Below are 22756 nucleotides of genomic sequence, written 5' to 3' on the forward strand. Positions count from 1 at the left end.
TAGTTTTTTTTACTTAGTTATTTTATCTAGTCTAGTTTTACTTGCTTTATTTTTACTTGTGTTTTATTACTTACACGAAACCTTGTGCTTAACAACCACGCGGTAGAATTGGGGACACAAGGCTTTTGTTTTACTTGCAGGATTGCTAGAAGAAGGGGGAAGAGAATACTCTTTGGGGACACGGTGAAGTATTTTTTATATCCCTCGATAGAAACTAAGCAGTGAAGAGGAAACCCTAAAAAGATCAATAGTTTAGGTGCTAAATCATTTTTGATATTTTAATTTTGCTATTAATACGATGTTATCATCGATGATGTGGCATATTCTGCATTCATTGTGTGTGCTCGCTCTTTGTGGGATCGGAGGAGCTCTCATTGAAAATGCTGCACTGGAGCACCAACTAGACACGTGTCCATATTAAATTAGCTGAAGAACATATAAATTACACTTGTACAACATGGATAAGTATTTCTTCAAGCATACTCGCAGGAGTGGTGTAACAAGTATTGCATCCTATTTTGTAGCTAGGCACTTGCGTTGAAAATTTAACCGGTTGGATGTAGCTCAGTCACGCCAGATACTTGAGCACACCGGGAATGTGGACCCTGTAGAAATAGTCGTCCCAATCGATTGTCTTGGGATCGAAATCGAAGTAATGTTCTCCATCGTTATTTTGCTCCGTCGCCATCCTCAGCCTCTCAAGGTTCATATTGTCAAAGCTTCACAACATGTAGAATATCAGGTCAGAAAGCGTTTCTTGGAAAGGCAAAATATTTCGTTTCGTTCTTCCCGATAGCATGCTTACCATCCTTTGAATAAGGTGTAAGGTGCGTAGAGCTCGATCAGTTTCACGGCCAATATGTATTTTCTGCTGTGTTCGTCGTAGAGCCGCGAGAAAACACCACAGAGCACAATGTTCACCAGGCGAAGGATCTGTCCAAGTCCAGCCATAAGTCGATAACAGAAACATAAGCTCATAGTCGCGACGATCGTCTGCGAAAACAATGTTTTCTTGCAACCTGAAGTGGCAAGCGATAAACACAGATCACAGTCGAACCTCGAGAGGGAGTTTGTACTTGATGACCATGTACGCGCGGAGCCAGGTGACCGTGCTAAAGAAGTACATCTTGTTCAGCCGGATGGGCTCGCCGTTCTTCCCTCGCGGTGGGTTGTTAATGAAGTAGCGGTGGCCCGTCTCTTGGAGAATCGTGTAGGAAGCCGGGTTGCGCAGCGAAGATGTCACGTGGTAGATGGTCTGCGCTTGTTCCTCCGAGTGCGCGGCCATGGTCACCATCATAGCGTTCACCACCATGTCCCCTGGAATCTGTCCAAACTCCGAACTTTTGGCTGTGAGTGTGTACAGCCGATACAGTTTTTTGCTTTCATGTTTTGGATGTGAAACTCACCACGTCCATTATGGTATTGGGGTCGACTAGGAAGAATTTCAAGGCCTGCTTGGCGTAACCGATGATCACCGAGTCGATTGTTCTGAAGAAGAAGATGAAAAAAAACATCAGTGATCACCTGGAGAAACAAGAAACTGAACATTGATCTTGGTCACCTGACTCCTTCCATCCATCCAGGCAATGGCTCCTTCAGGAGGCTGCTTATTATGCTAGGCCGAACGATGACAACCGGAAGGTCGCCTCTCAGGTGCCCCAGCACCATCTCGCCCATTGCCTTGGTGAAAACGTATGTATTTGGCCACCCGAACTGCCTAGCCCTGGATTCATGTGTGGCAAACGTGTCAGGTTCGTGGTGTTACTAATGGTTCAGAAAGGTTTAGACGTGTTATTTTCCCTCTTTTTATCTGACCTCTTGAGGCCAAGTTCCTTCATGGTTATCCTCTCTGTCTTTTCTGAAGAAGAATTAGTGTTCAGTTCTATCAGGGTATCTTTGATCAGATTTAGCTCGGATTCGATGTCCAAGTGTGTGCCTTCACTTAGTGTCTCACCCATCACGAATGCTTTCTCTGGTATTAATCCCTCTTGATCACCAGCTACATAAGCTGTTCAAGTCATTAACTTCTCAGAATCCAGAATAACAATAGCTTAATAAAGAAAATCGGAACAATGCAGAGAACATAATCATATACAATTCTATTACTTCGCACCAGTTGAAACATGAAGTAACATCTTCAGTTTAGCACACTTCTTTGCAAATGCGCATACATACTTTGCTCCCAGGACATTCGTGTCGAAAGCCACGTCGTATCTGCAAGCCCATCACACTAAAAAAAATTGACAGCATAAATGTAACTGAGCAGTCTAGGATTCAAGAACCAACGGAACCTTTCGTAGAAATTTGTAGTAGCAGCTCCATTGACAATGATGTCTACATCGTCTGTCAGCTCTTTCAATTGGACGTCGTGTAGCCCAAAATTCTCATACATTATGTCTCCCGCCAAAGGGTGTAATTTATTTTCAATGAATTGTTCAAACTTATTGCCATGCATTTCTTTCAAAACTTTAAAGATCTCCTTCCCTGTCACCTGAAGATAATAACAAAGTAGTGTTTGCACTTTCAGGCGAATATATTACTACAAGACGAATCATGTTTGAGTTATCTCTGAGCTTCTCCATGTCTGGCCTGCTTATTGAATTGTCAGACATCACTCTTAAGACATGTTATGGTTATTATCAGTGCGTAATTTACTTTCCATGTTTGGTTTACTTCTTGAACTGTCATTCATGTTTGTAAATTACTTCACAGGGGGAATTATTTCTCAGGATAAATGCTAAACATGAGACTTGTGAAAATGCTTTCCTTCTGTGTGGGGTGTTACATGAGTATTGTGAAAATGCTTTCCACTGCCAACGGGCCAGCTTCAAGTGGGAGCAAGTGTGCCGGTACAGGCGCAGCCACCGCTGGTTCATAATGCTACCCCTAAGCGCAAGAACAACAAGAAGAAGACGGCGGCGCCACTAGTTGCTCACGGGATGTCATCGGCTGGTATGGGCACTCCTAGCTTTGGCCATGTTTCAGCGTAGCAACAGAGTCTGAGTTCACAGGGAGCAATGCCTCCGTTACAGAGTCAGCACCATATGTTTCAGTTCCCGTACATTCCGTCTGGTTTCAGCTGCACTGCAATTATAATCCCCAGTTCCAGCAGCCTCTAGCTCAAGCGCCGCCGATACAGACCTTATATGCGCCGCCGCCTCCTTTACACTCGCATGCTCAGTCTTCAGCTTCAGCGACGGGGGCTTTGTTGGAGGGAGTGGAGCTAGCCAGGCTAGCGGGTAAGTAGAAGAAGGGAGTCTGGTGTTGGAAGTGTTCAGATAACTCGCATGCGGCCAAGGACTGCAAGGTGAAACATTATTGCTACATTTGCGATAAGAAGGCACACCCCACAGTTAGATGTCCGATTCTGAAGATGCTGAGGTCTTCTGTCTTTGTGTCTGGGTCTGGTCTCTTGGAGACGTACTTCACCGCCTTCCCAGATTCTGTGGTAAATGAGGATCTTGCCCCAAGTTTGTCTCCCATAGCGTTGGTGACGGTGACTAGTGATGTGGTTCCAGCTGATGTGGTTGCTAGACAGGTGGCTCACCGTTGCTCAGATAGTCCGAATTGGAAGTGGGAGGCGGTTCCTCATGTTGACATGCAGTTTCTGGTTTCAGTCCCTTCTTTTGATGATCTTGAGAGGGTCGATGGTATTCAGGTGGGAGTGCCTTCTTTCAGTTCGTCTATTTCTATTTCTACGTGGCGGTCAGCGGAGGTCCCCCATAAGGCAGAGCTAGAGAAGGTGTGGCTGCATGTAGAAGGTGTCCCTCATACCCTTCGTCACTTTCTTGGGCTGTGGGCAGTTGGTTCTCTGGTGGGCAAGATGGTGGATGTTGATCTGACGAGTCTGAGACGCAGGGCGATAGTACGGATTCGGGTGGCTATGCTACAACCCGGGGTCCTGGGAGACCCATCTGATGAGGCTCGTCCTATTACAAAAGCAGATGTTGTGGTCAAGTTCAAGGCCTTCGAGTTTCGTTTTCCCAGGGAGCCAGCTGATTATGTATAGGGGTGGAAACGGATCGGATCCGGATCGGATAGTACCTTTCCCATATCTGTTTCCATATTTTCAAAACGAATGCGGATGCGGATACGGATGTTGTCGAATATGAATTCGGAGCGGATGTTACTCGAATACGAATACAGATCGGATGTTTTCTCAATACGGAGCGGATACGACTATAAGCAAATAATAGATTCATGTCTTATAATGAGCCAACTATAGAATGGTAGAGAGATAAATATAGTAAAATAATGCATAGTAGTTTCAAGCTGAATCACATAATTGAACATTTGACCGACTTGTTAGCTTCTCTAGGTTAGGTAATTGGCATATTTGTGTCAAATTATTAAAATTGGCTAACATAATATTATTCGGATACTGATATATCCATTTCCATGTCCACATTTGCTTCAAAATTCAATACCATATTTGTATTTTCTTTTTGTAAAATAGATCCGGATATTTACCATATCCATTTCCAGACACGTTTGGATTCGGATATTACCACTTCCATTTTCAATTTCTCGAATACGAATGTCGGTTAATATTGACTATCCACTACCAGTTCCACCCCTATGTACTAGAGCCAGACTTTGTACCTTTGATTTGGGTGAGGAGGGATGATCCTGATGAGGGAGGGGATGGTGCGGCTGAGGGTGATGATGATGCGATGGATACTACTGAGACTAGGTTGGGACCAGACACTGTGTCTTCTCGGCCGCAGCAGGTGGGACCTAGCACCTCGGCGCCCGACACAGCTCGCACGGCGGCATCGGTTTTTGCTGTTACGCCTTTTAATCCCAACCCGCAGACTCTCAATGCGATTGAGGCGGTGAAGAAGCTGCGAGCGATTAGCCCTTCACTGGAGGGCCAGTCTTCTTCTTTGGCTTCTCCTCGGATCTCCGCGGAGGCACTGCGGGTTGCCCTCGATGCTGCGGCAGCTGAGCACCCTAGGTCGGATAGACCGGCTAGACGGCAGATTTGGACTTTGGGTCGCATCTCACCCGCGGCAGCTAGGAGAGCTGCGGCTTCTTCCGTGGTTTCGTCTTCCCCACTTCCTCAGGCTGGAGCAGACGATGCCCTGGTGCAGCGGCACTTCGATGGGGGTATGGCTGGATGAGGGGGGTCTCCATCACCCACACCCCCTCGGGAGCCTACGTCCCCGACGCCTATGCTACCTCGGGAGGAGGTGGAGGCGGTGACTACCACCACCGCGGTCGATCGAGGGGGCTCTTCTTCAGCCTCACCCCCTCGGTCAGTGACGCGCGCTAGTGTCACCCGGCCAGCCGCGCCCCTGGGAGGTGAGGACCGTGCGACGCCCAGGAGCGCCCTCCCGCCGGCGGCTCAGGTCACTGCTGCTGCTCCTTCGGACGTAGTACGGCAGAGTTGCCCGCCGGTGGAGGGCATCTGCACTTCCGAGGCGTTGTTTGGAGGGGGTTCATCGTCACCACCGCCCCTCCTGTCGACGGACAGCGTCTCGGCCTTCTTCGCCGAGTATGGGAACATCGAGGGTGCCACCTGTGGAGGCAGCTAGGGGAAGGTCTTCCTCGATTCACTCCCTCCATAGGGCTGCAGCTCCTGAGCATCCGAAGAAGCCTGCTGGTTGCATGCCTTCGTGACGCAGCAATCGGCATGTCGTTGGTCCGGATGGGGCGGCGGCCACGGATGAGGACACGATAGCCAAGGCCATGAGACGCAAGGCGGCGTCGAACCTCGACTTCTCAGGTATGAATAAGTGTACTAAATCATTTTTAACCTTCCCGACACCACTTATTTCTTCCAAGCTTGATAATGTGGGAGTCTTGTTGGGTAGTTCTATTAATTATATTTTAGTTTCGGCTAATGCTCTTAGACGTATGGAGTTTGATAGAATCAAACTTACTCCTACGCTTTCGAGCAAGTCGGATACCTCTCTGTAAGGGTATTTTACCCTTATCCATTATTTTGGTAACAATGACACCGTTGCTAGAGTAATTTGTCTAATACATGTCTATGAGATTATTCCCGGGTATTAGCCAAATAGGCATAAAGATTTATCAATGGAACAAGAAGGTAAAAGGAGACCCCCCACTTCGACAAAATTGGAGAAGGACTGCTCAGCCTCAGGCTGGCCAGAGGCCCGGTTGGACCGGCCGTGGCACCGGCTGACCCGGTTCCGACCGGCCCCTGGACCGGTGCAAACCGGGCACCATCCAGGGGAGTTTTCCCCTTCGCCCGGTGCTGGCCCGGCGTTCGGCCCGGTCTGGACCGGCCTCGTCCGGTCACATGTCCGGCCAGACCGGCCGCTGGACCGGCTGGCCCGGCGCGGACCGGCTCCTGCTCCGGTGACAACCAGAGGCATGTACTGCGCGACGAAGACCCGCCCCGGTCACGGCCCGGCGCCAGGTCCGGTTTGGACCGGATGGTCCGGTCTGACCGGCCCCTGCACCGGACGGCCCGATTGACCGGCCTCCTCGACAAAAAGCTGAGCTGGACAAGTGGGCAACGGTCTGCAACGGCTGGATCTCAAGTGACCATATAAATACCCCTTCACCTACCTCAGAACACTTAGGCACTACACTACAAACTGTTCTTGATCTCTCTCTCTCATACTCCATTGATAGAAACACCAAAAGCCTCAGATCTCACTCCTCCACCCAAACTCAAATCCCTCCGGGGAAAAGATAGAGGAGGCCCTGATCTACCGTTCCACTGAACCAAATCTTGTTTCCCCTTGTATTCATCAAGATACTTGCTCTCTAGGGTTCCTTGGAAACCCTAGGTGGGAAAAAGAGGTCCGAAAGCATCCGGGCTATGGATTTGCTCCTGACAAGATTGTGAAGGTTTGGAGGCTGCCTCAAAGTCTACCACAAGTGAGTGAGCTATTCCTTCGTGGGATAGGTTTTGGAGAATAGGTTGAGCCTTCGTGACGTTGGGGAATCCTTCGTGGGACCTCCACCCCTCCAAACGTGATGACCTCCACCCCTCCAGACGTGATGACCTTCTTGCAAAGGAAGGGAACACGGGAATAAACCCTCGTCTCCGCGTGCTATCGGTTATCACTAACCGAACTCTTTACTTGTGATATAACTGTCTGAGAGAGCCTTCGTGCTTGAGTTACTTGTATCATCATATAGGGTGCCTCACCTAGTTTGCACTAGGCTAACCTTTATATTCCGCAAAGCCTAATATTGCAGAGAAAGAATTAAATTTGTAGAAACCTATTCACCCCCCCTCTAGGTTTACCATCTCCGAACTTTCAATTGGTATCAGAGCCTGGAATCTTTTTAAGGGCTTCACATCCTTAAGAGTGAGATGGATAAACTATTTGAGGGTCTGGATGAAGATTTTAACCTTTCGGTTAAGGATATGAAATCCAGATACTTAGCCTATGAGGCTGAGAAAAAGAAGAAGGAGGATGAAGTCGAAAGCCAAATGGCACAAATGAGTGCAATGCTTAAAAACCTGACTAGTGGGACTTCTAGTGGGACTTCGGTCCCTCCGGAAGATTTCCATGAAGTCAATCTTGACTATCCCAAAAACACTTCACCCATGCCTCATATAAACCATAGTGGGAATGTTCCCCATTTTGATGGAACTCACTTTCCTTTTTTGAAATCCTCTATGGAGTCTCATATTCGCAACTGCAGTGTGGAGATGTGGGAGATCATTGTGGATGGATACCGGAAGCCACGAGATCCCATCAAGCTAACCTCCACCGAGTTCTACAACCGCCAACTCAATGCCTCTGCTTGTGACAAGATTAGAAGTGGCATCAATCGCAAGCTCCTCGATCAAGTCAATGATATAGACTCTGCAAAAGAGCTTTGGGATCGGATCGTAGTACTACAAGAGGGAACCGATCTGATCCAAAGGGCTCTCTATGAGTCAGCAAAGACGGATGCAACCTTGTTCATGATTAGAGAAGGAGAACCCTTGGCCGATGCTTATGGAAGGCTTGGTGCTCTTCGAGTAAAGGTCAAGGGCCTTGGATGTGAAAAATACAATGATGGCTTTGAAATAAATGAAGAATTCATAAAGTCCAAGGTCATTGCCATGATTGCAGTCAAACAGAAGGACACCAACCTTGCACTCAACTTGCAAATCCTCACCAAAGCCTCAGATCTGAACGCAGATGATCTAGTCTCCTATGTGGCAGCCAATGACAACATGGCCAAGACAGGAGAAAGGCTCATGGAGATGAACCGTGTAGAGGGATCCTCACACAACCTTGCTTTGAAGGCTAGGGCTGATCAAGAAAGAGGAGAAGCCTATGAAATCGAAGAAGATGAAGAGATGACATCAACTAGTGACATCGCGACAGACTTTGCCTTCTTTGCCAAGAAGTACAAGAAGAAGTTCCCAATGTCCTTCAATGAGAAGAAGAAGAGAACGTGCTACAACTGTGATGAAATTAGTCACTTTGCAAATGAGTGCCCTTATGAGAAAAGGGTAGACAGGCCAAATTTTGTCAAAGGGGTCAAGCCAAGATTGAAGCCAAACCCAATCAACGAACGATACAAGAAGAACAAAGGAAGAGCCTTTGTTGGGCATGAGTACACTTCTGATGAAGAGGAAGAAGATGAGGAGAAGGAGACCGGAGTGGCTGGTTTGGCCTTCTCCAAACCCGGGTCACTCTTCACATATGACTACTCCAAGGATTACTCCACGGATTTCTCAACTCCGAATGATATTGGTTCTTCCTTCATGGCAAGAACAACTCATGATGATGACTCCGATGACTCTCCCTCCTCTACGACCGTCGGCTCTTGTCTAATGGCAAGGGAAACAAAGGTAATGGAATCCCCACCTTCTCTATCTAGTGTTCTTGATGATGAAACTGAAGATCAAGATGAGGTAGCTATGCTTAAGGAACTTCACAAATTTTGATGCACTCTTCGTGGTGATGCTCTTGTCAAATTTGATTACTTAATGGACTCCCTCAAAGAAAGGGATGAGTCCATTGAGGAATTAGAATATCATTTAAATGATGAAAAACGGAGATTCAATCTCCTAAGACAAGAGTTGAAAAATGAAAGGTGCATATCTCAAGGCCTTAAGCAACAAATTGAAACTTTTGAATTAGATAAAGTTAAGTACCTAGAAACTATTGAAAGGGCTCAATTATTGGCCCAAGAGCTCGATGCTTCAAAGAAGGAGCTTGAAGTTGCTCATGCTTCTCTCACTAGGGATCTTGACCACCTTGAAAAAGCTAACAAGCTTGTTAAGGATGAGCTCAAGAAACTTGGAGAGAACCATGACCTACTCCAAGAAACCTGCAAGAAGGCTCTTGGATCAATGAATGATCCCAATATTGCTGAAAATGTTGCTAGTCCCTCCACCTCATTTACTTGTGAGCATGCAAAACTTGTTGAGGAACATGTTCGTTTGCAAGAGGAACTATCTTTGTATGTTGAGACCAATACATATCTTGAATCCTTGGTGACCAAATATGGTCTCAACTATCATCTAACTGACTCGGCTTGTGAACAAGCAACTATTCTTGAGGAAAATGCTAGGTTAACAAAGGAACTTGCCAAGTTCACCACCGCTAAGAATAAGATGGGATTGGATGACCTCTTGAGTAAGCAAAGGTCAAACAATCAAAAGTTTGGTCTTGGGTATGTTCCCAAGCCTTACAAGAAGAACAACTACAAGAAGGAGAAGCCCGCTCAAGAGAAGAACTAGAAGGTCACTAATGTTGGCAAAGCCTCAAAGGGCAAAGCCACTAGTGGTGACCGCACGGGACCAAACAATCACTATGCTTTATCTATTGATTATTATGGTGATGTTTATGCTAAATATGTTGGCCCTCGTAATGGCTATGCTTATAGAGGGTACTCAATTTGGGTACCAAAAGATCTTGTTGTCATTACAAAGGAACCCATTAATCGATGGGTTCCTAAAACCTCTACTTGATTTTGTAGGGCTATTCCTCCGGTGGTCCAAAATGGGTGTTTGATAGTGGATGCACCAATCATATGACCGGAGGAAGAGGTGTGCTTGACCAATTCATAGAGGATGTTAACAAGAAGTCAAGCATCACCTTTGGTGACAATTCAAAGGTAAAGGTACTTGGGTATGGCAAGGTGGCAATCTCTAAGGACTTGTGCCTTGAGACGGTCATGCTTGTTGAGTCCCTTGGCTATAATTTGCTTTCTATATATCACCTTGCAGATGCCGACTATAATTCATATTTTACTAATTATTGTGTGAAGGTCTTTAGGAGTGATAATCTCAAATTGGTCCTTGTTGGATATGTGGAGAACAACCTTTACGTGGTTGACCTCTCGAAAGAGAGCCCATCACTTCCCACATGTCTAATGGCCAAACATGATGAAGGATGGCTGTGGCATCGCCGCCTTGGTCATGTCAATATGAGAAATCTTAAACAACTCCTAAAGGGTGAGCACATTGTTGGACTAACCGGCATTTCCTTTGAGAAAGATCGTGTATGCAGTGCATGTGTAGCTGGAAAACAACTCAAGAAGAGACATCCTATCAAGAGTATCGTCACCACTTCTAGGCCGTTGGAGCTCCTTCACTTGGATCTCTTTGGGCCATCACATTATGATACTCTTGTTGGGAGCAAGTATGGACTAGTCATTGTTGATGATTACTCATGATACTCTTGGGCCTTTCTCCTTAAGTCTAAGGATGAGACCTATAGAGAGTTCATCGTCTTCGCCAAGAAGGCTCAACGTATGTATGAATCTGAGATCAAGGCGATAAGGACCGACAATGGCACCGAGTTCAAGAACTACACTATGCAAGAGTTTGTTGATGATGAGGGCATCAAACATGAGTTTTCAGCTCCATACACCCCTCAGCAAAATGGTGTTGTTGAAAGGAAGAACCGGACTATCATCGAGATGGCAAGAACCATGTTAAGTGAATTCAAGTAACCCCATAACTTTTGGGGAGAAGCCATCTCTACAGCTGTACACTACTCCAACCGGCTCTTTCTCCGTCCTCTGCATAAAAAAAACTCCATACGAGCTTCTCACAGGTAACAAGCCTAATGTCATGTACATTCGTGTCTTTGGATGAAAATGTCTTGTTAAGGACATAGAGGGAAGCTCGGTAAATTTAAAGCTAGAAATATAGAGGGTACATTTGTTGGATATGCAGAGAACTCCCACGCCTATAGATACTACATCAAGTCCACTAGGGCTATTGAAGTATCTTGTGACGTGGTGTTCTTGGAGGATAATGGCTCTGAAGTGGAGCAAGTTGTTCCATGTGCTGCAGGTGATGATGATCCTTCTAACATCATCAAGCTTATGGGCATTGGACACATCCGGCCCACGGAAGTTCATACTCATGATCAAGATGATGGAATAAAAGTCTCAAACTCAGCCCAAGTGGAGCCTAGCTCTACTCAAGCTGAACCATCAAGTGCAGCCCAAGACTTATCCTCTACTCAAGATGAGCCACATTCCGAAGAACAAGAAGAAAGCCCTCAACCCACTGAGCAAGACCATTATGCTGATCAAGAAACATCCTCAACCCATGATCGAGCTCAAATTGTCCCTCATGATCTAGTACTAGCAAGAGATGAATTTATTGATCATGAAGGAACCATTCGGAAGATCAAGGCTGCTTCAGGGGCAAGTGACATAAAAGTAGATCAATTCCTTGGTAGCATCTCAAGAGGAGTGATAACTCGTAGACACCATGCATTACTTATCACTTATTGTCAACATCATGCTTCTGTGCCTAGTTTTGAGCCACTCAAGGTACATGAAGCCTTGGTTGATCCGGATTGGGTAATTGCCATGCAAGAATAATTGGAATGTTTCACCCGCAATGAAGTATGGTCTCTAGTTGAGAGACCCAAAGATCATCACATCAATGTCATTGGGACCAAATGGGTGTTCAAGAACAAGCAAGATGAGAATGACATCGTCATAAGAAATAAAGCAAGGTTAGTGGCGCAAGGGTTTATGAGGACACCTTTGCGCCGGTTGCCCGTCTTGAAGCTATTCATATTTTGCTTGCATTTGCATCCTTTCACAATTTCAAGCTATATCAAATGGATGTGAAAAGTGCATTTTTGAATGGTCCCCTAAAAGAAACTGCATATGTGGCTCAACCCCCGGGATTCGAAGACCCATGCCATCCCAACCATGTGTATCTACTCCATAAGGCACTCTACGGTCTCAAGCAAGCTCCACGTGCTTGGTATGAGTACCTTAGGGATTTCTTACTCAAGGATGGGTTTAGCATGGGTATGGTCAATTCCACCCTTTTCATCAAGCGGGTTAAAGGGGGTGGACTATTTCTATGTCAAATATACAGAAATACTTTTGGACACCCACGCATGGGTGTGGGTGTTTCCATCACCGTCCATTTATTCCTTGAGATTCGTGCCCACCATGGTAGATGGAAAGATTCCTTTCTCTCTCCTCTTTTTATCCGAATCTCAAAGCACAATGGATGGTGACGGAAACACCCACACCCATGCGTGGGTGTACAAAATCCACTCTCGTCAAATATATGTTGATGATATTATATTTTGCGGAACTAACCCTAATCATAACAAAACTTTTGAGCTATTGATGACTAGGAAATTTGAGATGTCCATGATGGGGGAGTTGAAATTCTTTTTAGGCTTCCAAGTGAGGCAACTTGCAAAAGGTACCTTCATCTCTCAAGAAAAGTATGTAAATGACATGCTCAAGAAGTTTAACATGACCAAAGCAAGCCCAATGAAGACACCCATGCCTGTGAAGGGGCAACTTGGCTCATGTGATGGTGAGAAGGATGTGGACATAAAGGTATACCGTTCCATGATAGGATCCTTGCTCTACCTTTGTGCTTCTAGGCCGGATATCATGCTAAGTGTAGGGATGTGTGCTCGTTTTCAATCTACTCCTAAGGAGAGCCACTTGGTGGCGGTCAAACGAATTCTAAGATACCTTGTTCTCACTCCTACTCTCGGGCTGTGGTATCCAAAGGGGTCAACCTTTGAACTAGGCTATTCGGACTCCGATCAGGCTGGTGATAAGGTTGACCGGAAGTCTACCTCCGGGGCTTGCCAATTCATTGGACGGTCATTGGTGAGTTGGTCATCCAAGAAACAAAACTCCACTGCCCTATCCACCGCCGAAGCCGAATACATATCTGCGGCATCTTGTTGCACTCAGTTGTTGTGGATGAAGCAAACCTTGAAAAACTATGGTGTGTCTCTTGGTACGGTGTCTCTTCTATGTGACAACGAAAGTGCAATAAAGATCGCCAATAACCCAGTTCAACATTGCCGCACAAAACACATTGACATTCTCCATTAGTTCCTACGTGATCATATTGCCAATGGGGACATTGATCTCACTCATGTGGGAACAACGTACCAATTGACGGATATTTTCACTAAGCCTTTGGATGAAGCCCGGTTTGTAAACTTGAGAGGAGAACTTGGTATTCTTGATCCTAACAACTTAGATTGAACAACTTATTGCACTATATTCTTGCATTTATCTTTCTATCTAGCTTAGTTGTGCAGCACATATGGGGATAGTCATCTTACCATGTCTTGGTATGATGCATACCTATGTGTGCAACATAAATAGACCCAATGTCATTATATGGACCCAAGCATGTCTCTTCGAGGTCTCATGACATTTGCGCTTTACATAGGAGGAGTAATCCCCCGCCCCTCATTAGCCTCAATTGCAAAATGATTTCACTATATGAGGCTGCAAAATGATTTCACTATATGAGGCTAAATGATCTTATTGCAAAACTATTTCAAAATGATTTATGATTCTTGATATATTTTGAATCATGCCCATCGTTGCTTTTTTACATCTTGTTTGGATTTCACTCCAATGGGTATGCCTAGAAAATCTTTTGTTTCCTACCCCATGTATGTGCTCCTCTTATCATACATCTATCTATCTACATGTACATGTCATATTCTGATCATACACACACTGTTGCACAAAGAAAAAGGCAAAAAGGGGTTAAAAATGTTGGTCCGGTCCCTGGCCCGGTCCAACCGGCTCCACAGCCAGGTGGCCAGGTCCCCAGCCCGGTCGGCCGTTCCGTGCGCCGGTCGTGTTGGATGGATAAGTGGGGACTCGGGGGTACCCCTTGGGTCTTCCTCCTCACTTCCCCCTTCCACCACAACCACCATTGGCGTCGCCCTTCACACCTCCACCACTCCCTAGGGCTTTCCCACCACTAAACTCCTTCCAAACTCCTCTCCACCATAGATCGGGTACCTTGGAGGATCTTCACCAAGGGATTTGGTCCCTCTCAAGTTTGTAGTTTTTGGATTTTTTCCCCTCAAGCTTCCTCTTGCTGATCTTCTTGTTCCCTTGAGCAAGGAGGACAATGTATTCGAGTAATTTCCCCTCCCCATCTTCCTATGTCTCGGTTTCCTCATACATTGCACATTTGTTGAGGCCTGAGGCGATTTGAGAAAAACTAGAGTTAGGGTTAGGGTTTGTCTAAGTCCTCATGCCATTAGAGTGTCACACGCCACTATGCACATGTTTCACTCTACATTGTTGTAATATATGTACCATACATGAGATTTTGCATGATTCTGTGATTGAAAATCTGGGCAATAGATCATAATTCGACAGTGCCCGGCCTATGGCCCGGTCAACCGGCCCTCACACCGGCCGGTCCGGCGTGTCGCCCGGTCGACCGGCTGACAGACCGGCCAGTACGGTCTCTCGCCCGGTTGGACCGGCCGATGCGCTGGCTCACCCAGTCTTTCGCGAAACTTCGTCAAAACACTTGTACATATGTTATACTCTTTGATCTCCCTGTTTCTGATGACATGTACACTTATCCCACTGCTATTCTCGCTCTACTTGCTCATTCACAGGAGATTCTGGTGATGACACCCGTGGTGCTGTTGCCAAGAGGGGCAGGAATGAGAGGCCCCCGGGGTGCCGAACCAGCACTCGTAGAGAATCTCCGAGCAGTGAACCAGGTGGTTCAGCAGGAGGTAGGACCAAGTCCACTAGCAAGAAAAGGAAAGGCAAACAGACAGTTCCAGATGATGATCTTGTTGAGAAAGTGCCAACAGACAATGTTGGTACAGTACATCTTGCTGATTGGAGAAGACTCAGAGAGAAGAATCCCTATCGGTTCGAGGAAAGAACTTACGTTGGTGGAGATAGGGAATTCTGGACCAACACTCAGATGCAACTATGGGTTGGTTTCTACAACTCCGCAGGTTGTATGAAGAATGGTGTCATTGTGCAGCCCAAGGCCATCAACAAGGAAGAACTTACCATGCTCCAAGCCACTAAGTACCGCTTTGTGGTTGATACCTTGCAGAAGATGGGGCTGCTTGAGCTTGTGTGCCTGAAGCCTGGAAACACAAAGGGAGTTGGGTTGTATTGCTCAATCCTTGTTCGTCAATTCCACTGCACCATTTTCTTTCATGATGATCCTGCTCGCACCATGACATGGATGACTGGAAAAGATAAGTACACTTGCAACTACCTTGACTTCTGTGAAGCCATGGGATTTGGTAGTGGCCATGCTCATGGTTTTCAGATTCACTCTCAGGATCAATTCACTCATGGGGACATTGCTTTCTGCTATCCTCCGGAGCCTACAGCTGAACCACCAACCATCTCCGGGATGTACTACGCTTATTTGTTGCTTGCCAAGATATTCCGTGAGAGTCTCATCAGCAAGTCAGGAGATACAAGTGAATGCCGATCCTACCATCCTAACCTCATGCACTATTGCCGTCCTGAAAACATTAGGACGATTGATGGCTGTGACTTCCTCTACTATGAGCTGAGGCACTGCGGTCGCAGCCGTATGACTCCAAACTATGCTCAGCATGTTCAGCAGCTCATCAATAAAGTTGTGCCAGCTCCTTTCAACAAGAAAGATCAACTGATCAAGATGGAACCATTCAAGTTGGCTCAACAAGGAAATAGACCGGAAGTCCCATCTATGATGCCTTTTGAGCGCCGGTCCAAGGAAAGGCATGACCATGCAGCTAGCTCCAGTTCTTCTATGCGCCCCAAGCGGGGTGCCTCTCGCTTCTTGGCTAGCCTACGACAAATGTGCAGGAATACCAATGATGTGGCTCATCCAAGCCTGACCTTGAACCAAGAGACTAGGAGGCGCCAAAATGAGTTCATGGTTGCAAGAAACCATCTAGTTCCTCCACCTGGACCTAAGATGGAGCCTGTTGTTACACCAACTTGGGAGATGCCTCCCATTGATGATGCGATGCTCCAGAACTTTGATCACTCCCAATTTTCTCATGGTGGTGCCCTCCTCCTACGACTAGATCTGCTGATGCTCCTGAGTCTGCTGGAAATGGAGGTGATGATGATGATGAAGAAAATGAAGATTATGAAGAAGATGATGATGAGGATGGTGATGAGGACTCCCCACCCACTGGGACAGAGTTCTATTGATGGGAGCGCTAGCATCCCTACTCTTTTTCTTCGCCTTTTTGGTGTTTCGATGCCAAAGGGGGAGAAGAGAGTAGAGTCTAGGATCACGGGGTTCCTTTCCTTTGGTGTTGCACAAGCCATGCTTGACACTTTATTTGCTTCTTACTTGGCTTGTTCTATTTGCTTGCTTTCATTTCCGGAACCATTTGCTACTTTGAATAATTCGTGTATGGACAAGTTATTGTATGCTTAATCTCTATGTTAGGATGATTATGCTTTATGCTTATATCTTGATATATGCCTATCCATACCATGCTTGTTTCCTAAATATATTGGGGGAGCTTCTCATATTCTACAAATGGTGCACTTTGCGTTCAAACGCAAATTCTCCAAGTGCACACATTATGGGGGAGTTGTCTTAATATCTTATATGGAATCAAGGTTTGAGCTTATCATAATATTTATATGTGACTCTAGCTCGGTTTTTCATCGTATACCAAAAATGGGGAGATTGTAAGGGTATTTTACCCTTATCCATTATTTTGGTAACAATGACACCGTTGCTAGAGTAATTGGTCTAATACATGTCTATGAGATTATTCCCAGGTATTAGCCAAATAGGCATAAAGGTGTATCAATGGAACAAGAAGGTAAAAGGAGACCCCCCACTTCGACAAAATTGGAGAAGGACTGCTCAGCCTCAGGCCGGCCAGAGGCCCGGTTGGAGTGGTTGTGGCACCGGCTGACCCGGTTCCGACCGGCCCCTGGACCGGTGCCAACCAGGCACCATCTAGGGGAGTTTTCCCCTTCGCCCGGTGCTGGCCCGGCGTTCAGCCCGGTCTGGACCGGCCTCGTCCGGTCACATGTCCGGTCAGACCGGCCGCTGGACCGGCTGGCCCGGCGCGGACCGGCTCCTGCTCCGGTGACAACCGGAGGCATGTACTGCGCGACGAAGCCCCCCCCCCCCCCCCGATCACGGCCCGACGCTAGGTCCGGTTTGGACCGGATGGTCCGGTCCGTGGTCCGGTCTGACCGGGCCCTGCACCGGACGGCCCGGTCACAGGCCCGGTTGACCGGCCTCCTCGACGAAAAGTTGAGCTGGACAAGTGGGCAACGGTCTGCAACGGCTGGATCTCAAGTGACCATATAAATACCCCTTCACCTACCTCAGAACACTTAAGAACTACACTACAAACTCTTATTGAGCTCTCTCTCTCTCTCATACTTCATTGATAGAAACACCAAAAGCCTCAGATCTCCCTCCTCCTCCACCCAAACTCAAATCCCTCCGGGGAAAAGATAGAGGAGGCCCTGATCTACCGCTCCACCGAGCCAAATCTTGTTCCCCTTTGTATTCATCAAGATACTTGCTCTCTAGGGTTTCTTGGAAACCCTAGGTGGGCAAAAGAGGTCCGGAAGCATCCGGGCTGTGGATTTGCTCCTTACAAGATTGTGAAGGTTTGGAGGCTGCCTCAAAGTCTACCACAAGTGTGAGCTATTCCTTGGTGGGATAGGCTCCGGAGAATAGGGTGAGCCTTTGTGGTGTTGGGGAATCCTTCATGGGACCTCCACCCCTCCAAACGCGACGTACCTTCTTGCAAAGGAAGGGAACACATGAATAAACCCTCGTCTCCGCGTGCTATCGAGTATCCCTAACCGAACTATTTACTTGTGATATAACTGCCTGAGAGAGCCTTCGTGCTTGAGGTACTTGTATCATCATATAGGGTGCCTCACCTAGTTTGCATTAGGCTAACCTTTATATTCCGCAAAGCCTAATATTGCAAAGAAAGAATTAAAATTTGTAGAAACCTATTCACCCCCTCTAGGTTTACCATCTCTGAACTTTCACTCTCTAACTGACGATGAGGATGAGGATGCGTACGCTGTCTCAGGCGGCCAGCTACTCACACATCTAGTTGGAGAGGTGTCGGAGGTTGGTCTGGATGACGGGGTGTTGGGTTCATGCATTGAACTTCAAGCTGCCGAACGGAAATCCAAACTGTCCTCTATTAAAAGAAATGATTGGCATAATAAAAAGGCCAAAGTGACTAAATTACCCATTGTTTCCAAATGAATGGCATGTTTGAGAATAGCAGAGGTCTTAAAGACTTGACTAAACACTTACATATTGCCGAAAGTATTAGGGAACATTGCTTAGATTTTTTTGCTTTTTGAGATAGGCAAGCGGAATTATTCAGTAAGTTTTCTAAATCGCCTTTCAGGCGGGGACGACTTTGCTTGGATATCCCGCCCACCTCGGGGCCGCTCTGATGGCTTATTAGTTGGAGTCCGAACTTCGACTATGGAGATTCTAGATAATTCCGGTGGTGATTTTCATATTAACACATTCGGAATAGGTCTGATAACTTCATATGGAGTTTGGTTTCTATCTACGGAGCCGCGTAGGATGTGCATGAACCCGCTTTTCTTCGTGACTTGGTAAACCTGGCAAAGGACAATCTGCATCCTATCATCATAGGAGGGGATTTTAACTTGCTTAGATACCATCAGGAAAAGAGCATGGGTAGGTTTGACACCCATTGGACTTTCTTATTCAATCTTGTCATTGATAGCTTGGATTTGAGAGAGGTGACAATGGTTGGGAGACAATTTACGTGGGCAAATAGTCTTGCTGAGCCGGCATACGAGAAGCTGGATCGAGTACTTATGGACTCTAATTGGGAATTTAAGTTCCCTAGTCTCAGTACGAGCTCTTCCTCGGATCGAAGCCTTGTCAGACCACGCTCCTATATTGTTAACTACTGGGACACCATTGTCGCAACGTAGACGACAGTTCAAATTTGAACTTGGATGGCTACATCAGGATGGTTTTTCGGACATGATTAAATTCATTTGGGATAAGCCGGTTGCCGGGAACACCCCAATCCAAAGGTGGAATAATAAACTATGTTTGGTGCGTAGATACCTTGGGGGTGGGCTAGGCACATTCCTTGGCAACTCAAACAAGGGAAACTCAGCCTAACGTCATACATTGATGATTTCGAGGCAATCGCTGAGGTACGACCGCTGATTATGTAGGAAATTGAACATAAAAGTCAATACAATGCAATGTTAGCCGGTTTACTTCGAGAAGAGGAACTCAAATGGTACCAGAGATCTAAGGCCCAGTTCTTGTTGGAAGGAGAATACTTTCATAGTGTTGTCAATGGTAGACACCGAAAGAAACATATTCACTCTCTTGTCCAGGAAGAGGGCCTGATCGAAGGTCAAGAGCAGCTTCAATCCTATATTACATCCTACTATAAGGGTTTGTTTGACGAACCTGAGGAATCGGGTCTATCCTTGGAGGAATCCAGGACGGATGATATCCCTTAGGTGACTCCAGAATAAAATGCCATTCTAATCGCTCCTTATTCCGAGGAGGAGATTAGGAAGACGGTCTTTCTGATGGAGCATAATAAGGCACCAGGACCGGATGGCTTTCCAGCCGAATTCTATCAGTCTTTCTGCGATATTGTGAAGACTGACTTGTTGGAATTGTTTCCTGAGCTTCATGCGGGACAGCTGGATCTATTTCGTATCAATTTTGGTGAAATCATTCTTTTACCGAAAGTTACTGATGTAGAGCGGATCCAACAATATAGACCCATATGTCTTTTAAATGTTTGTTTCAATTTTTTTACAAAAGTAGCTACTATTCGACTAAATTCAGTGGCAGATCATGTGGTGCGTCCTTCTCAGACGGCTTTCATGCAAGGTAGATACATCCTATATGGAGTTGTCACTTTGCACGAAAAAAATCATGAGATGCACCGCAAAAAGTTGAATGGGGTCATACTCAAAATTGACTTTGAAAAAGCCTATGATAAAGTTAAATGGTCTTTTCTTCAACAAATACTTCAGATGAAAGGATTTTCTGATGAGTGGCGCGCTCTAATTAATAACGCCATTTTTGGTGGTAGTGTTGCCATAAAGGTCAATGATGACAGTGGCAAATACTTCCAGACAAAAAAATGGTTGAGCCAAGGTGATCCATTGTCCCCAGTGCTCTTTAACATTGTGGCGGATATGCTTGCAATTATAATTGAACGCGCTAAGTTCGATGGCCAAATTGAAGGTGTGGTTCCCCATTTGGTTGATGAGAGCTTATCAATTCTTCAGTATGCCGACGATACAATTCTATTTATGGATCATGATTTGGCAAAGGCAGGTAATCTGAAGTTAATTCTTTCAGCATTCGAGCAATTGTCAGGTCTTAAGATTAACTTCCATAAAATATAGTTGTTTTGTTTTGGCGGAGCCATAGACGATGCCAACCTATATGCCGAGTTATTCGGATGCGGGATTGGTTGTTTTCCAATTAGCTATCTTGGTATTCGGATTCACCATTGGAGACTTACTTTGGCCGAATGGAAAATCGTCGAAGAACGACTTCAGAAACGCCTTACTAGTTGGAAAGGAAAGCTCCTATCCCTTGGGGGAAGATTAGTTCTCATAAATTCAGTACTCACAAATATGGTACTGTATATGATCTCTTTTTTCCAGTTAGCCAAAGGAGTCTTGCACCGATTGGATTATTTTGGCAAGGGGATAGCGAGAAGAAAAAATATCGGTTGACAAAATGGGGTGTTGTAATGCCGTCCAAAAGATCAAGGTGGACTTGGTGTTCACGCTGGCTAGGTTATTAACGGAGGACGGTGTATGGCAACAACTACTGCGGAAAAAGTATGTAGGCTCAAAGGCGATCTCCCAGGTTTTTTGGAAACCGGGGGACTCACACTTCTGGGCTAGCATTATGACAACAAAGGAATACTTTTTCCGTTTGGTTCCTTCTCCATTAGGAATGGGGCGGAGATACGTTTTTGGGAGGATCAATGGTTGGGAACAACCACTCTCCGTGAACAGTATCCAGCCTTGTACAGTATTGTTCGTTATAAAGGGGACACCTTGCAAAAGGTGATGGAATCTTCTCCACCCTCGGTAACGTTCATACGTGATATTATTGGTCCCCACCTAGACTCAGTACATATCTATGGGAACTGATGAATTCTGTTGGAGTCTTACCAAGAATGGTGTATTCTCGGTACCATCTATGTACAAAGCCCACTCCTACCCAACCGATTTTAAATAATAAGTCCATCAGATGAAGATACCATTAAAAACTAAGGTCTTTGTATGGTATCTTCGTCGAGGTGTGATTCTTACTAAAGATAACCTTGCAAAACGCAACTGGCAGGGTTGCAAGAAATGTGTGTTCTGTCACGAAGAAGAGATAATAAAACACCTTTTCTTCAATTATCGGGTTGCTAGATCTATATGGTCAATCATTCAGATAGGTTCTACCCTGTACCTACCCCGTAGTATTACCAATATATTTGGCAATTGGTTAAATGGAGTGGATTCAAGGTATAAAACGATTATCCGAGTGGGAGCGATTGCAGTTGTATGGTTGCTTTGACTGTGTAGTGTAGAAACGACAAGGTTTTTAATGACAATTTTTTTTATATTATGCATGTTATTTACAGATGTACATCTATGCTCCGTTCATGCTCAGCGCTTCAACGCTTCGAGGACCGAGACCTATTTATGAAGAGGTGTCTACACGTTTGAAGAATACGGCGACCAACATGGGTGGCTGCATAACCATAGGATAGAAGCCAATGCAGATGTTGACTAGTTGGCTTTTTTTTCTTTTATCCTTTATGTACTCTTTTTGTTTGGATACTGGATTCTTAAACGGCTGTGTACATCTTAACTATGCAGAGGCTGGATGTAATGCTTGATACGAGTAATAAAGCGCCCTTTATCAAATAAAACAAACATGAGTATTGTGGAAGAAAAATAGTTTGACGAAAGAAATACTTCACCTCAGTCTGGAGCCGACGCTTTGCAGATCCATCATCGGTGGCTCGAACCAATAGGAAGATCTTTTTCACGCCAGGCTGAACCCTCAGTATCTTCTCCACAAGCACTGTACAGAGATCAAAACCAAAATGAGTATCACGCACCACAAGCAGAAGCTATACTGACTTTATAGATCAACACCTACCTTTTCCTAGGAAGCCAGTTGAACCGGTGATCAGGATGTTCTTGCCCCTGAAATAACGTACGACACTACCTGCATCCGTTTCTTCAATCATTTTTTTCCGGAAGTGTGTCACACAGAGGAATTCTCCAAGTACTTATTAGGGAAGAAAGAAGGACGTATTAACAGATCCTCCACATTTAAGAGGGCAAATGGAAGAAGGTAGCAGTACCGGACGTACGTTTTCTTCAGATCTTGATAGCGGACTGGGGACGTACAACGAAAGTCACTTCCAACATCCAACTTCCAACGAAATGAGTATTAATTGCAACTTCCAACTCCTGCCCAGATGGTTTTTCTTGGGAATTCTATCGTCGGTGTTGGCCCATCATCGGCTCGGAT

At 45.8% G+C, this 22756-nt stretch overlaps 1 protein-coding gene across 1 annotated transcript; it reads right to left on the reverse strand.

Annotated features, from left to right (window-relative positions):
* Positions 1-391: 391 nt before the first annotated feature.
* On the reverse strand, positions 392-22469 carry LOC124665804 (fatty acyl-CoA reductase 1-like). Its single transcript, XM_047203177.1, has 10 exons — positions 22379-22469; positions 22197-22300; positions 2292-2491; positions 2114-2214; positions 1816-2008; positions 1562-1723; positions 1407-1488; positions 1058-1324; positions 806-933; positions 392-719 (listed from the first exon to the last, which is right to left on the reverse strand). Exons 1-10 carry the CDS (start codon positions 22467-22469, stop codon positions 569-571), a joined length of 1479 nt encoding a protein of 492 aa, XP_047059133.1. The 3' UTR covers positions 392-568.
* Between the last annotated feature and the right edge of the window lie 287 nt (positions 22470-22756).

Source organism: Lolium rigidum, chromosome 6 (assembly GCF_022539505.1).
Source record: "Lolium rigidum isolate FL_2022 chromosome 6, APGP_CSIRO_Lrig_0.1, whole genome shotgun sequence".
Classification (NCBI taxonomy): domain Eukaryota; kingdom Viridiplantae; phylum Streptophyta; class Magnoliopsida; order Poales; family Poaceae; genus Lolium; species Lolium rigidum.

Bases quoted from the DNA above. Each gene is read 5' to 3' on its own strand.
- LOC124665804 (XM_047203177.1), bottom strand. From the start codon at position 22,469: ATGATTGAAGAAACGGATGCAGGTAGTGTCGTACGTTATTTCAGGGGC. The intron at 22,301-22,378 runs GTAGGTGTTGAT...ATCTCTGTACAG, and splicing joins AACTGGCTTCCTAGGAAAAG to TGCTTGTGGAGAAGATACTG. The intron at 2,215-2,291 runs GTTCCGTTGGTT...ATGGGCTTGCAG, and splicing joins ACTACAAATTTCTACGAAAG to ATACGACGTGGCTTTCGACA.